Raw genomic sequence first — 16792 nt, forward strand, 5'->3', positions numbered from 1 at the left:
TACTTTAATTGCTTTTTTTTATTATTTAAACATGAGTTTTGTCCACAGGTTGGAGTTGTAGAAAGTTTCTCATTTTTGCATTTGTTTTAATAACCCAGATCAGTTAAGTTACTATGTGTTAATTACAATTCCTACTTGATTAAACAGATTTTTTAGACTTTTGCTGAGAAACTTGAAGAAGGCTCAGTCAAACAGGCGTCTGGCTGCCAGTAAAACCAGTCTGATTTGCTGACGACTGAGCAGGTCCATCAGAGGAGTTGGGGGTTATGAGCCTTACATGAAGGCACTTTTGCAGTGGTAATGATGGAGGGAGATGTTCACCGTCCCCACGTAAGTTTTACTGATCAATGTGGTATGCTGGAAATGCTGATAGTGTGAATACAAGGTTTCCATATTGACCCATTGCTTAATGATGGCTGAGTAAAGAGCAAACACACTTAAGAAAAGCACTAATCTGAATAATAACCAGAAATTCATCATTCAATTTGGTGTATTTTTGTCTTCACTGAACTTCACTGATTGATGTTGAAGCTAATAAGAGAAACCACGCCTGAATCTGTTTTCCACTCCGCTGTTCTGAAATGCAAACTTTCTATAAGCCGTCCGTGAACGTGCCAAAAAGATGCAGAGAATAAACACAAAGTTGTCCACTTCAGCAGTGACGTGTGTGAAATGAGTTTCATGAGGCAGCACGAGTATGTGGTCCTGATGAGAGCAATGTGCAGCACCTGACCAGCATGCAAAGTAAAGTAGTCTGGGATTGGCCAGAGGGAGAGCCCCACCTTTTTGCTACTTCCTGATTGATGGCCCAGGTGGTTCACCTGTGGGCTGTGAAGGAAAACCCTTCAGCCCTAACAGGTGTGGTTCAGCAGGAGCAGGAGAGGAGCAGCCATTTCAGCCATGCAGGAGAGAAAAGACACACCTCAGGTGAGTGTGTACAGTGTAGCAGCTGTCTTTTTGTCTCTTTGTCCCTGTACAAACAGCTAAATTAGGCCGGCTGGAAAGATACTTTCTGCTAAGTTAAAATATGTATTGTACATGATTACCATAAAGCGGTCTGTCTGCTGATTTCACACAGGTTCATGTTGACAATGTAGGTCAAAGGTGATGAAGCAATATGGGGAAACGATCCTACGATTTAAATGTTGTGAAATGGAAAATTATAGATTTCATATCTGGAGGATGACTTTGTCGAGTTTTGTTTTGTTTCGTCATTTTCTCACCCTTCTTAACCTAAAGATATGTACTTATACACCTACAGTATTTCTTCACAAGTATTAGAGCTGTAGGCACATATTTTATACATTTGTCCCTTAGCGCAGTTATGCAAGCCTTACATTGCCCAGCTGCACACTTACTGTATATTCATAACCAAAATTGCCCAGAGGCAATTTTACTGGAGTTTTAAACTTTAAACCTCTACAATATTCATTTCACAGGAGGCCTTATACATCACTACATTTGGTTATGTTGCTTTTAAAGTACGTTTTAGACCATTAGAATATTTGAAAACCAGATACAAAATTGATTTTACAACATTATAATAATTTTTTCACCCATGAATGCATTTTTTCAATTTAGAGGAGATTTTTACATTGTGTCTAAAGAGGGTTGCTGGGTCCTGCAGTTTTTCACATCATGTACCGACGCTGGTGTATGAGGCCTGTTAAAACTTCTTTCATCCATCCATCCATCCATTTTCTATACCGCTTGTCAGTCATTATCAACTGTTACACATCATATGATTTAGGAGCATGTACCTTTTCTTTCTGGTGCAGTTTAAAGTCACCATCATGCATTATATATATGTGCGCATATCTATGAGCATATATTTATGTAAAACCAACCAGTGTAAAAAACTTTCTGAATGTTTTGTAGTACATGTATAGCATCGATGCTATGCTCAGTTTTTAAAGGCATCCTGGATCATCATGATCTCCTCAGCTTGTGAAACAGGAAGGTCATTATGCCAGACTTCAAGCAAGATAAAAAGTATGCATGTGTGTAAGGGTGTGTGTGTGTGTGTGTGTGTGTGTGTGTGTGTCTCCCCATGCACACAACACACACACACACACACGCACAGCTGGGTATCTTTTGCTCTGCCTTTGCATGCAAATAATCCTGTTTGCATTTCCAATAGGCTTCTCCCTCTCAGACCCAACCTGTAGTCAAATAAAGGCTCCCACAACAAGCTGCTCACTTACATTAAAACAGATGGCTTAACACAAATTGACTCTCAGTCTATGTGTGTTAAGCATCACACCGCAATTCTATTAAACACCCAGTACCTGAGCAGGAAGATGCTTTTTGTCAAGGAAGTACGCACTTGTGCTGTATTTCTGTTACAATCACGTTTCATGAGCAGCTTAAGTGCCCAAGCAAATAAGACTGGCTGATAAAAGTCTGTGTTTACTCAGGCAAATGGATAATCTTATCAATAATAAATGAGTTTCCTGTCTGAACTCAATGTCATTTATTTCTGAGAAAAAAATCATTCAAGATAAAAACAAAATAAACTGTCTGTTTTCAATGTTAAACAGTAATCGCATACAAACCAAGTCATTATGTCAAAAGCGCATTCCAGACTGAAGAAAACCTGTTCACATTAGACATAGCATCAGGGTGGAGTGGGAGCCTGTAGTCCTGCAGCCCACTTCTCCTGGAGTGACAGTGTTTTGTGTAATTCTAGTTCAAACATCATGCAGTAAGCACTTTGCATGTGAAGCGAGGATGAAAATTCTTCCAACTTTGCATTGACCTCAAGTCTTCTAAGAACCTTCCCCACTGTGAAAAGTGTGGTGAGTGAGTCATAATGGATTTAGCGGAAATTAGACATAATATCTTTGTATTCATTTGTTTACAGGGAACACTGCAGCCACAGACGCAGTGTCTGCATTGTGGGGATGTACTGGTGTGGTCAGAAGAGCACAGGTGTGTGTGGGTGTGGGTGTGGGTGTGTGCAGAAGTGAAAGACAGTAGGCACAGATGAGCCTATTACCACAAAGTGATATATAGGATACATATAGTACACACATGCTGTTTACTAATCGTAATTACTGAATCACCATTGGATCACCTGAAAATATTTGCAAGCAATCAAATAAGCCCAGTGATTCTTAGGCCATAAGTGGACAACGTTCTTCAGGAGGCAAACATTTGTACTGGATGAAAAAGCACTAACTAATTCCAACTATAGTTTTCTTGTTAAATCATTCAGAAGAGCTGGTCATAATTTCCTAGCTGCTGAACAGAATGTTTCTCCAGTGTTAAATGCTAAGAGCAAAAGGACAGGGTTATATTCTGAATACAACAGATCATGGACAAAAAACTCAGAATACCTCCAACAGTCAATGAGTTACTTTGAATGATAACCACCTCTGAATCTGGACCTGCTTTCACTTAATATGTGTCGTGAGACTGCTGAAGGCTTCGACCCTGTCTGGAAATAAGTATTAAAAAAACAAAAGACAACAGTGCTTTGGGATCAGTCAGACATATTCATTACGAATTACGGTGGATTTGTATTTGTATTTGATGAATCACAGTGTCATGCATTTAATGTGTGCTTCACTCAGTGCCCTGCTGGGCTGTTCCTGCTGCTCTACGGTGGATGAGACACTGGAGAAGGTAGCCAGAGGCATAGCCAGCAAAATGAAGAGGGAGAAGAGTCACTGGGCAGCCGGGAGAGTGGGTGACATCGACTTCATCGGCTCTACTAAGACGAGAGGAAAGGTGAAACTAGATGACAAATACTGAAGGTTACGCAACAGCATACAAAGAGTTCACAGAAATATTTGGAACAGAATACTGACATCAACTCTTCTGTTTAACATCCAGTTCATGAGAGTGCGCAGCAACACAGACCCGGTGCTGATCTACCAGATGCTGACAGAGGAGTGGGGCCTTGCTCCTCCACACCTGGTGGTGGCCCTGGTGGGAGGGGACGAGCTGGCTCAGATGAAACCCTGGCTCAGGGACACTCTGAGAAAAGGACTTGTGAAGGCTGCACAGAGCACAGGTTATAATCAAAGGGCTAAAAGTGACCTTGGCTTTGAGGTCGACAGTCAGTGACAAATAATTGGGTTCTCAGTTTCTGCCCTCTGTTGGCTTCTAGTGGAATTTCTGGATCACTAGATTACTACATCACCAAGATGTACCACCATGCTGTTGTCAGTTTTCTATTTCTAATTATGCTTTCAGACTTGCAGTGCTTAATGTCGCCTTTTTTTTTATATTTTCTCATATGATGCTTGTTGTTATGCACCAATGTACCAAGGCAAATTCCATGTATGCAAAAACAGCACTCCTGTTTGTGATTCTGATTCTGATATGCAGCTGCGTCTCTCTTCTCTAGGGGCATGGATTTTGACTAATGGCCTTCGCTTTGGCATCACTAAACACTTAGGCCAGGCAGTGAGAGATCACTCCTTGGCTAGCACTTCTTCAAAAGTTCGTGTAGTGGCCATTGGCATCGCACCCTGGAACATGATCCACAACAGAGAGGCGTTACTCACTGCCAAGGTCTCAGCACAGAGCTGATAAAAACAGCAAATATTTACACCTTTCACATGAACATGTTCATCCTGTCCCTGTCTTTCTGCATATTCATGCTCCCAAGGTGGATGAACCTGCAGTGTACAAGCCCCAGGACTTGCCTCATGGCTCAGTGTATTCCCTGGACAGCCACCACTCTCACTTTGTGCTGGTGGAGGAGGATCCCAGCAGACCAGGAGGCACCAGCGAAATGAGGGTGAAGCTGCTCAAACACATCTCTCTTCAGCGCACTGGTTATGGAGGTAAAACCCTTCAGGTTCCCACTCATGGAATGAGAATCCTGTCCCTGAACTGCATTAACAGTACCACAATTTAAAATTACTTCATTAAATTCTAAAGTCCTTCATATACTTTGTAATACTTAATATTAAATATTATGTGTTGCAGTACTCTTGGCAACAATTGGTCCATTTCATTGTATTAAATTATGAATTAAGATGCATGAAGCATTATTTCACCCTGCCACTGTGTGTAGTACAGGTGCTGTTTAATTGTTTAACTTTTATCTCCAAAACTGTTCAAATTTAATGATTCCATAGGGTGTCTAACTGCTCTCCACACTGAACTAAAGGGAATCTGTGAGAAGATATTTGCTCTGAATGTGACAAACACAGCTCAAATAATGGCTCTTTAGAAACTGACAGAATAAGCTTTAATCACCATCTACTAAATAGTGGAAGTTAATACCAGAGTGGCAAAATTAGAGACACTCTGAGATGCAAAAGATATATTTATGAATGTACTTTTGGCACTTGCAGGTGCAGGCAGTTTTGAGATCCCCGTTCTGTGTCTCTTGGTACATGGGGAACCCAGGATTCTGAAGGTAAGTTTCACGTCTGTTAGTTTCTCAACAGTTTGAAAGATGTGACTGTAAAGAGACCTTTTCATGGCTGGATGTCTGCCTTATCATATGATTGTGTCCAATCCCACTGAACAGTAGCTTAGGCTTGAGAATTAGGCTCTCAGTCAAATTTTGTTTGGGCCACATCCTGAAGTAGTGGGCCGACGCCAGCCTGAGAAATAAATTGTTTTTGTTTTCAAAAACTAATCTCTTTGACTAGAATGCCCGTCAAAGCCACCAGTTGATTTACATAAGCAGAATCATAACTCTGATTATGGAATACAGCTAACTCCGGTCCTTATAGTTCTCTGTTACATAGTGAAAATGAAGATGTTTGTGAGTTTGCCTGCATGCTGAAGCCAGAACGCCATGTCCCCCTCTGCAGAGGATGCACAAAGGCATTGGCAATTCGACACCATGGCTCATCCTGGCAGGCTCAGGAGGCGTGGCTGACATCCTCGTCACGCTGATGAATAGGGGCTGCTGGGATACGGACAGTGTTCATGAGCTGCTGCTGGACACCTTTCCAAATGCCCACCACAGTACAGACATCAGTAACTGGGTCAAGCTGGTGAGAGTGCTGTGCACAGCATGGAGGCAGGCACATACACAGATATGCAGATCACAAGACTTGAACGTTGCCAGAAAAATGGGGCACGCTGGGAAAAATTGTGAGGGAAGCTAATGTGGGATTTTCATCCTTATCATCAAAATTTGTATGTGATGACCTAATTAAGGATATGGAGGAGGAGGGAAAGACAGCAATAATGTTTTTTTGTAATGATTTTTTTTTTTTTTTTTTTTTTTTTTTTTTTTTGCAAGCTGATGTACACAGTGAAGGGACTGTAATAAAAAAAATAATGCATTAGTGACACACAGTTGCACATTTTTCACTCAAAAATGTATTTGTAGCAACTGACTGTCAACCTGTCAATCAGATCCAGAAGATACTTGATCATGGACATCTCCTTACAGTCCATGACCCGGAACAGGAGAGCTCTGAGCTGGATACGGTCATCCTCAAAGCTCTAGTCAAGGGTAAAGGACATTGTGAGAGATATATTATTAAGAAACTTGCAATTTTTAAATGCTATACAATTACGGGTATTGAGACTTGACAGTTGCCTGGAGAGACAGCCCTGACATTTTGTGCTTTTCATAGGTTGTGAACCTTGACTTTATGTACGTTTTGTGTGTGTGTGTGTGTGTCAGCTTGTAAAAGCCAAAGTCAGGAAGCTCAAGACTTCCTGGATGAGCTGAAGCTCGCTGTGGCTTGGAACAGGGTGGATATTGCCAAGAGTGACATCTTTAATGGAGACGTGGAGTGGAAGGTGAGAGAAGTACCTAATAATTTGATTAGAGGTTTGCCACACTCTGGTAATTAAACTTGTCAGCGTGTGGTTAAAACTGCTAAGTTCAGCCTACAATCAAGTCAGTTTAGCATATGTGACAAAGGAAATTAAGATGAAGAAATACTTTATTAATCCCCAAGGGGGCATTTTAATCTTTTTCAGTCTTTTGTACAGTTTATTCCACTCACTCCATTATGCAGACAAGTGTTCACAAGAAGAAGAAAGCAGATTTATGAGCAGTTGTAACAAACACATGATCTTTGTAGGCGTGCGACCTTGAAGAGGTGATGATGGATGCTCTGATTAATGACAAACCTGACTTTGTGCGCCTCTTTGTGGACAACGGTGTGAACCTGGGCGAGTTCCTTACTTACGGCCGTCTGCAGGAGCTTTACTGGTCTGTGTCGGAGAAGAGCCTCCTTCACAACTTGCTCCTCAAAAAGTATGAGGAGAAGCAGCTGCTGCTTGGAGCCGCCAGGACACCAGGTCCACCTGGGCATCATCCGCCGGAGCAAGGGGATCGGAAACCTCGCTTCACCCTGTATGAGGTCGCCAAAGTGCTGAAAGACTTTCTCCATGACTCCTGCAAGGGCTTTTACCAAAAGATTCCCACAGTGAGTGATACATTGTGTCACAAAAGTACCAGAAAATCATATATCCTGCACTGAATAAGATGTGCTTTCAGCTGATGAATGGAATTCCACCTTGTATCACTTCTTGCAGCCGTTTTCATTCTTTTTGGCTTATGACATTTTAAAATGAGTCTGTGTTGTGCCCGCTTTTCACAATTTGCACTTGTCTATGAGCTGCATGTAGAGACTGATTTTTTTCCCTCTAAACCTCCCACATTTGAAACTGTTAAAGGTCAAATGCAATGCATTTGACAGATTTCAGGCTAAACTCACTCATTGACTCTTTTATGGAGAGACCTCATCTTGTACAAGTAGCAATAAAACATAGAATCTAAATAAACTCCAACTAATAAAGACATCACAATCCCGTCCTTTCTATCAAGTCAGCCTTTCTCTTCTCTCTTCTAAACTGATTTTCTATTTATTTACGCTTAGGAAGGATGTCAAGATCTAAATAAAATATCATTTTGTGATGCCTTTACAACTATGTACTTGTTCAGCAGCACAAAATATAATAGAAAATAACAACATAAATAAAATCAAATTATACAGTTTTCCTATTTCCTGTTTCTTGCCACCCACCGGAAAGGTTATGACCCCTTAGATGGGAACCATTGGGGAGATGCCTTCAATTTCATCATAACTGCAGAGAGGAAGCGATGGATCGTGTTGTTTGTATCATGCTGCACAGCTAAAAGAGGTCTCAGGGAGGAAATTATAGCTCTGATAATGACCAAGATCAAATTGTTTCTTGGCTGAGGGTCAGTGTGTTTAGAAATCACTTCATACATTTTTAGAATACCCTTTGACAGACTACTACTGCTACCAGACTGGCTCCTTAGCACTGGAATAAATTGGTTCTGCAATAATGATAATATTTTGCCATAGATTGCACGACCCAAGTAATAATCGCATGTTTTGGGATTCTATGAACTTGCGGGCAGCTGCCCGGTTAATGATACATATTTAATACATGTTGTGTACTGTCTGTGTGCTCCAGGAGAAGCCACCGAAGGGTCGACTGTTCCACAGCCAGAAGAACCTGGCTGAGTTAGAGGAGTGCTGTGAACATCCTTGGAGAGATCTGTTCCTCTGGGCTGTCCTTCAGAACCGTCAACAGATGGCTAACTACTTTTGGGCCATGGTCAGTCTTGTCAGCTTCTTTAGTCAGCTCAGCTCCAGGGTTGTGTGGTTCAGTCAGTTAACATCTAAAATGTGCCTGGCACTGGCAAAGCCTACTCAGACCCAACTGAAGTGAGCTGAATTACACCATGTGAGACTGATTTTGTATTCTGGATTCAGTGTGAACAAGAGTGATGTGGGCCAACTCAGTGCAGGTGCAGGTCAGTCCTGCCATATGAAAATGTCACGCTAGATAAAAGGGCCCAGCAAACGGCATATTTATCAAGGTGAGGTGAACTAAAAACCTGTCTTATCTCCAGGAACATTATTCAAATGAAGGTCATGCTGTTTCATGGGGCAATATTTTCAACAAGCGGTGAGCAAGTGTAGGAGTACGTAAAGACATGATGAAGTTAATGAGAAATATACCCTGACATAGGATTGATGCCCTATGAATAGTTTAATTGACACCAATCAATGGTAATTACTCTTTGTTTTCAACATCTTTTTAAGGCATCTCTCGTTTCTTTATTGCCCTTCCCTGCACTAAGGGAACCAATTATTGTAATCTCGCAAGCAGTCACCCAGATGTGCTCCTTTCCTGTGTCTTATTTCAAATATTATCTGAAATTATGGTAATTGCATTCAGTGTGTGTACACCCCCCTCCCCCACCCCTGCAAATCATTTTACTACTCTGACTTTGGCTTGGGTATCTGCGCTCATAATTAGATTGTTTGAAGCAGGCTGGCTAAGGCTGGCAAAATATGTACATATATATCAATGCTGGACTAATAAACGGCATGATGTATAACAATCATTGATCATTTAAATAATGAGCTATGAGGTCTGCAGCACTTAATGTGACCCTCACTGAGCTGCCTGGTTTAGTATGTTGCTCTTAATTTACATATTTGTCGTGTTAGTCCTCTTCATGTTTCTTCTACAAAGAGTAGGGCCAGGAAAGGTGGATCCCTGTGGATTACAGAAAATGAGACAATGTTATACAATAAACACACTGAACTGTAACTCCAGAGAAGGTACTCCAATCACTAACCAGAAAAGATCAGCTAAAGACTTCTGTGTTCCTGAATGTTTCATATTGCATGGTTAGACATAAGAGTGACCCCTGTTTAGCGTATTTAAAAAGACAATATAGTTAAAGTACCTCAAACTTAAAAAAGACCATGTAAATGGTTTTTTATATCTTTAAATGTTTACACGAATAATTTTCAAAAGGTCTAGAGTCGTTGGTTTCACAACATAGACAAGCAGAGATGGTGATCCACAATTATTTTCACTCTGCGCTTTGCATAAGTCAAACTAAAGTAACGAAGACTTGATGTTCACCATGATCAACCAAGTTTGAAAAGAATGGATTGCCAGAGTGAACTGAAAGGAATACAGGTAGATAGGAAGGAAGGATTTTTTATAGACTCACATGCTTTGTGTCTATACAAAATTACAGTAAATAGGCAAAGGCAGGAAAAAACACTGTTTAAGTGCCTCAGGTCTTTAAAAACAACGTTGCCGTTACATTACACTGTATGTATTACATGTATGTGAGTATGAATGTAAGTTATAATGTCAAAAAATAACAAGCCTGGGAGCCTTTATAAACAGCAGATGAACTTGTAGAAGTGTGTCTATTGCAGCCTGATGCACACATTACAAGCCATTTAGATGCAAAAAGAGACAGCTCTAAAATTCTAAACTAGAGTTCTCAGATCCTTCTCCTCAGACCCATTTCTTGGATCCAGCTTTCTTTTAATCCTTCAGGGCCCTGAGGCAGTTGCGGCAGCGCTGGCGGGTTGTAAGATTCTGAAAGAGATGGCAAGGCTGGAATCTGAGGCTGAGTCTGCGCGGAGTATGAAGGAGGCCAAGTATGAGCAGTTTGCCCTTGGTGAGTACATAAACCGTCCAAGATAACAGCTGACAGTTTGATCAGAAAAAGTAAAGGTCAAACATAGCAAGAAGTACTTTCACTGACCTCAACAACACAACAAAACAAACACAAACTCCCAATGGCTCCCACTGGATGGTAATAAAATATGTACCTGAATGTGTGAGATCTTTAGATGTATCTGAGCGGCTTACCCTGTGTATTATTCACATTGTGGCAGACGTCTTTGGAGAGTGTTACTCCAACAGTGAAGACCGGGCTTATGCTTTGTTAGTGAGAAGAACAAACTGCTGGAGCAAATCTACAGTCCTTAACTTGGCAACTGAGGCTGATGCCAAGTCCTTCTTTGCCCATGATGGGGTTCAGGTAACAAGCAGACACACCCACATGCTTACTTGCCTCCACTTTAACTGATTCTCTTAGCTGTTATAAAACATTTAACTTTCATAATTTATCATTCAACTGTTTCACAGTATTGTGCATTTCATTTAGCTTCTCTTGCTGCCTTCCGTATTGAAATACCGTTTTGCCCTGCAGTTATTCAAAAACCTTCCAGAGCAATGCATACCATTAGATACTTATTGCAAAGTCATATATTTTGCTGCTCGCTGAACTCCATTCAGTGCTCATTTTTTGCTGAAATATTTCTGCAACAGACATTGACCTTGTCATTACAGAGTCATCATTGAGAGTTAATTGGTATTCAATGTCAGCAGGGAAAGTTATGCAGAAAACTTTTGACAGTGAAGTAATACTTTATTTAAAGCACACATTTGGAGTAATATAGAATTTTCAAATGAGAAGCTGTTAATTGTAATCCTGTACATGCATAATGTTTTCAGGGAATGTGGATTTTACCAGTTTGTTATAAAGCCCATGACTAAGCAGCAGGTATCCTTTCATGAAAGTACTCTCAGTCCAAACTGCAGCCAGACAGCTCTGGAGAAAGTAATGACTCACATGTCAGATAAAATATTTTTACATGTTAACCAGCTGGGCTAACTCTCCCCTATGATACACCCATGAATATAGTCACAGGGCTGAAAGGCAGAAATATTGTAAGGCCTGTGCTGCCCTCTTGTGTTGAGCTTCATTCAGATGTTACTTTGTCCCTATTCTGAACCTCTGGCTGATTTTAACATAACTAAACTTTGACTGCAGGCTCTCCTCACAAAGATTTGGTGGGGTGCAATGACAACAGACACAGCCATCTCCAAACTTGTGGTGTCTTTCTTCTGTCCACCACTCATCTGGACCAACCTCATAAAGTTCAGGTGATCAGTCTTATACTACTGCAGCATTTGTCTTTGGCAAGTGGATTTACTGTATTACTTTTTGCTGTGTGCACTGACACTTTCATGTGTGTTTCTCAGTGATGAAGAACTTGATAATCGAAATGGTCGTGAACAGTTTGTGGAGCTGGACAGCCTGGATACAGAAAAGGCTTTACTGTTAACTGACGACGATGACCCCTTGTGAGTTTGATATCAAATAATAGTCAGATTGCTATTAAATAATCAGACAATTGCCTTATTAAATTTTTCTTATTGTCACTTAGTCTTTCTAAAACATGCAGTGTGCCATTACCCTGCACTGCATATTGATGATGCTGTACTTGACTAAATTCAGATAAGGTATAAAAGTCAGATGCAGTAACAGCAGTGGAAAGTAGAAAGTAAGAAAGTAAATCCATCCTGCATCAACAAACCCAATCATCAGTGTCATCAACATCAAAAATCTTCTCATGTTTCAATGAAAAGAGCCAGGATATGACTTTTTAGGGGACTACGGACAGCAGGAAGCACTTCTTTTCTACTCTTTCTTTTCCAGGGACCCTTCAGCTGGAGTTCCAGCAGCTCAGAGCTGCCCCTCTATCTGGTGGCGTTTCTTACTCCGCCGCTGGCGTCGCTTCTGGAGCGCTCCTGTCACTGTGTTCCTTGGTAATGTCATCATGTACTTTGCCTTCCTCTTCCTCTTCACCTACGTGCTCCTGCTAGACTTCCGCCCACCGCCGCCCTTAGGCCCCGGAGCCCCAGAGATAATGCTGTACTTCTGGGTCTTCACCTTGGTGCTGGAAGAGCTTAGACAGGTGACCGCTGAAACTTACTTGTTCCTTCGTAATCCCATTTCATGTTATTGAACATGTGTTACGTTTTAGACCATTATTCAGTGTTTATTTTTGTTGGTGTTCTGTCATTGCAGTGTAACCGTATTTGCTATTAGATTGCTAGTTTGAGTAAAACAGCGTTCAGGCCTGACAAGTCAGACATATCCGAGTTGGAGGTGATGTGTGACCTCAATCTCTCTGGGGTTCACCTCTCTGCTTGACTCCCTCCCAATGAACCAGGTCAGACAAGCATGATCCCTTATTGCACTGATCCCATTGAGCCCTCCTCCCTTAGGGCACAAAAGCTCCAGATGAGACAGGCCTTCAACACTCTTTCCTCTGCTCGCTTTTTCAAAGTCCCTGAGCTGAACAGAACCACAACACAGGTTTCCAAAATAACTATTCTGCTACAGGCAGCTCTGGCATGCTACCAAGCCCAAGGGTGAATGCCTCTCCCTGAGGGAAGACAGCGCCACAGGGACACTGTTCTTACCATACTTGTCACAGAACAAGGTTAGAGACTGTAGGTTCATCAGCTTTTAAAAATGATAGATGGTTCGAGGCTTTCACAAAGGTGTGAAAACCACTGTTAGTAGATTATGTTTAATTGTCAAAATACAGTATACAGCATCAGTTAACTCTACATCACATGCCTAGTTTACAGAAATCATTTCTACCCTGAAAAAATCACACACAGTTAGCAGTATTGCAAATAAATGACCAAGGAACACAGACTCCCAGCCTGCTTTTGTCAGAACACTTTGTTAAGGGAATCCTTAAATACACTGAAACTGGACAAAACCGAACTGAAAAGAAGAAGTAAATTTAGCAGTCAGTGAAATTTCTGATTATTGAGACGTGATCTCACCCAATGAAAGCTGCATGGGTTGCGTATGTGTTTTGGTTCCTTCTCAGGTTGATGCTTTAGCTGTAACAACATACATACTGTACCTGAGCTTGTTTTCAAACCGGTCATGCCACTGAGGACTCAAACACTGTTTCTTGAGGCACTTAAGTTGCTGTGTTTAAATCGCAGGAGACATTTCAACCTTGCACTTTAAGTGTCAGAGACATTTTGCAGGAGTGAGAATTCGGGGCACTTGCAGGTGCTTCTAATGCAGCAGCACTGTGTACCTGTGAACTCCCTTTTGGCCCTGCAGGTGTGTCTGGAAAGGGCTCCAGTGTCCGACCTGGCAGAGGGCACGTATTACTCAGCTCTAGCACAGAGAAAGCAGCTCATCTGAGAAATAGTGGATGGATTTAAAAGGTTGAAAACAGTTTATTAAAGCCTCATTTCATATAAACACCTGGACCTGTTCAGAGTGTGAATGCATTTGCATGTTAAATGCCAAGTTTACAGTAGTACATAATCAAAACTAATGTAATATGTTCATAATGTTATTTCTTCATTGTGCCAGTTGTGCCAAGGACCCAAATATATTCAGAACAGGTGATTCTCAAATGATCTACTTTTTGGGGGGATTTTTAAAAAGAAATGTTTGAATAAATATGTCTTATATGCCTAAACTCTCTTTTATGACACAGAGCTTCTTCACCGATGAAGAGATGAGCATCTTGAAGAAGTTCAAACTCTATGTTGAGGACAACTGGAACAAGTGTGACATGGTTGCCATCTCGCTCTTTGTTGTTGGGGTTTCATGCAGGTAATTAACATCAAACGCCACTGATACATACTTCACAACATAACACAATGTATGTAGGACACATTAATCGTATCATTTTACACAACATTAAAATGAAGCTGTGAGTCAGTGAATTAAATACCGAAATTGAAGAAGGGGTAGAATGGAGTAAACTGCCCAGTAAGTAGTGTCTGCTTTCACCAATTTTGCAGAATGTCGAACAACACGTATGAGGCAGGAAGGACAGTTCTGGCGATAGACTTCATGGTATTCACTCTACGTCTCATCCACATCTTTGCCATTCACAAACAGCTGGGCCCCAAGATTATCATTGTGGAAAGAATGGTGACTACAACAAAATACTGCTATCTAAATATTTTAATTGTTACTAAAACTTGTGAATGATGTTGAAGGCTATAGATGAAGAAGACAATGCAGTTCATGGAGACGATGAAAACGTGTCTGTTTCTCCACTACAGATGAAGGACGTTTTCTTCTTCCTCTTTTTCCTGAGTGTGTGGCTCATTGCGTACGGTGTTGCCACTCAGGCTCTTCTCCACCCCAATGACCCAAGGATTGACTGGGTGTTTCGCCGAGCCTTGTACCGCCCCTACCTGCACATCTTTGGCCAGATCCCCTTGGAGGAAATAGATGGTAAATAACCGTAGATGCAAATTTCTATATGTATTCAGTGTAAGGAAGATTTTTAAATGTGTGTTTGTCCATAAAAAGTGTTATATTTAGATTGTTTATTTCTGTTGAGCTGGATGTTAGATCTTCTGATCTATGTTTTCTTCTTCCTTCATTAAACAGCTGCTCGCATGCCTGAAATTAAGTGCACCAATGACTCAGAGGAGATTATCATGGGCGTACTGCCACCATGTCCCAACATCTATGCCAACTGGCTGGTCATCCTGCTGCTGGTTATCTTTCTTCTTGTCACCAATGTCCTGCTGCTAAACCTGCTCATTGCCATGTTCAGGTTAGGGGTTGAAATGAGATAAGCTAGTGGCTCCCTTTTACATTTCAAAAAAACAAAAGAAAAACTGATTTTGTTGTCTTGTTGTTCTCTCCAGTTACACATTCCAGGTAGTACAAGGCAACACAGACATCTTCTGGAAGTTCCAGAGATACAACCTGATTGTGGAGTACCACAGCCGTCCAGCACTGGCCCCACCCTTCATCATCATCAGCCATTTGTCTCAGCTTCTCCTCAGCCTGGTCAAACGGCCTGAGTCCAAGCAGGAACATCTTGGTATGAAGGTTATATGCACATATTTTGGCACATTTCCATTAGGACCTAATAAGCCATTCTGCTTTACTTGAAGCAGATACAGGAATAGTTTCTTGTGGATTATCAGGCTAAATTGATATTTAATGAAATACTGGAAAACACACTGTGTGCTTATCTTTGTCCTTCACCTGCTCTATCCGTAGAAATTGCATGACAGTTAATTGGTTATTGGACTGCCTCCTTGTGTGTGTGTGTGTGTGTGTGTTTTGCCAGAGAGAGAGCTGCCGGCAGGGCTGGACCAGAGGCTGATAACATGGGAGACAGTACAGAAAGAGAACTACTTGGCCAAACTGGAGCGCCAGCATGGGGAGAGCAGTGAAGAGAGACTCAAAAGTACCTCCTCCAAGTAAGTGTTATTTTATAATTCTATAAAAGTTGCCGGGCAGATAGTGTGCAGAGTTTTAAAGCTCTTCAGTCCGCTACGAGTAAAAAAAAAAAAAAAATGGATTATTGCAGCACTGAATATGGTGTTAACTAATTGTTGCTTGTGACCAAGGGTTCAGAGCTTGCTGAGGATTGTTAGTGGGTTCAAGGACCAAGAGAGGCGACTGACCTCCATGGAAGCTCAGGTAAACCTGGGCAAGTGACCTCAACAGCACCATTTTGACAGATAATAAGGTTGCTAAGCCTGTTTCACTTAAAACTCTAGCAGGTATTCTAGTTTCCATAACCCTCAGTCACTTCTGGCTCTGTTTCTAGGTCAGATATTGTGGAGAAGTGCTGTCCTGGATGGCAGAGTGCTTCGCTCAAAGCACCCTTAAGTGCGGCAAAGAAGCTCCCAGAGCTCCAAGTGAGCGAAACATCAAAAACATAAAAAAATGACTCATGAGTGATAATTATGTGACAATATTAGGTTATTCTAACACAGTAGTGCCTTGTACTAAGCGTTTGTGTCCCCTCCTTGATTCATTCAAATTCATGTACTTCCTAAGCTAAATAAACTATTTTAAGTCCTCTTGTATAAGCTGGACAATATATTGTCCAGCACAGTATTTGCACAGTGTGGTTTTAATATGTTTCCTTCGGTACAAAATCTGAATACTTCTTCCAATACTGCATTTCAGGCTCTCTAATGGGCTCTAAGCCAATAAGCAGCAAGGATGCTCCTCAAACTCAACCGAAGAAAGAAGCCAAACAAGAAGAGGGGGGAGCCAGACCATCTCACCCAGGATATGGAGCCAACAAAACATTTCCTTACATTGATGAATAAAAGTGACAACGGTAACTGATGTCACTGATTATGATACTATATGATAATACATTTCTAGAATATTTTATGATAAAGGGAACATCTTTTGGTTTGAATCTTAATTTGAATTAATAAAAAGACGTTGAAAGTATTCACT

General features: G+C 41.2%; 1 protein-coding gene across 1 annotated transcript; it reads left to right on the top strand.

Annotated features, from left to right (window-relative positions):
• Window positions 1-213: 213 nt before the first annotated feature.
• trpm5 (transient receptor potential cation channel, subfamily M, member 5) lies at window positions 214-16786 on the top strand. Its single transcript, XM_046394685.1, has 26 exons — window positions 214-927; window positions 2864-2931; window positions 3576-3732; window positions 3838-4018; window positions 4355-4521; window positions 4619-4796; window positions 5313-5377; window positions 5781-5966; window positions 6334-6433; window positions 6608-6726; window positions 7014-7361; window positions 8380-8523; window positions 10279-10402; window positions 10623-10768; window positions 11564-11676; window positions 11776-11877; window positions 12233-12491; window positions 14055-14173; window positions 14365-14497; window positions 14632-14806; window positions 14966-15134; window positions 15229-15407; window positions 15660-15792; window positions 15943-16015; window positions 16146-16236; window positions 16511-16786. The coding sequence occupies exons 1-26, from the start codon at window positions 901-903 to the stop codon at window positions 16654-16656; spliced, it is 3702 nt and encodes a 1233-aa protein (XP_046250641.1). The 5' UTR covers window positions 214-900; the 3' UTR covers window positions 16657-16786.
• Window positions 16787-16792: the final 6 nt, after the last annotated feature.

This window comes from Scatophagus argus, chromosome 1 (genome assembly GCF_020382885.2).
Source record: "Scatophagus argus isolate fScaArg1 chromosome 1, fScaArg1.pri, whole genome shotgun sequence".
Classification (NCBI taxonomy): domain Eukaryota; kingdom Metazoa; phylum Chordata; class Actinopteri; family Scatophagidae; genus Scatophagus; species Scatophagus argus.

What these genes read in the sequence shown, in the direction of transcription:
- trpm5 (XM_046394685.1), top strand. Translation starts at nt 901, where the DNA reads ATGCAGGAGAGAAAAGACACACCTCAG. An exon ending in TCAGTAACTGGGTCAAGCTG is followed by an intron (nt 5,967 to 6,333) that starts GTGAGAGTGCTG and finishes CCTGTCAATCAG; the next exon opens with ATCCAGAAGATACTTGATCA. An exon ending in CCCCTTGGAGGAAATAGATG is followed by an intron (nt 14,807 to 14,965) that starts GTAAATAACCGT and finishes TTCATTAAACAG; the next exon opens with CTGCTCGCATGCCTGAAATT.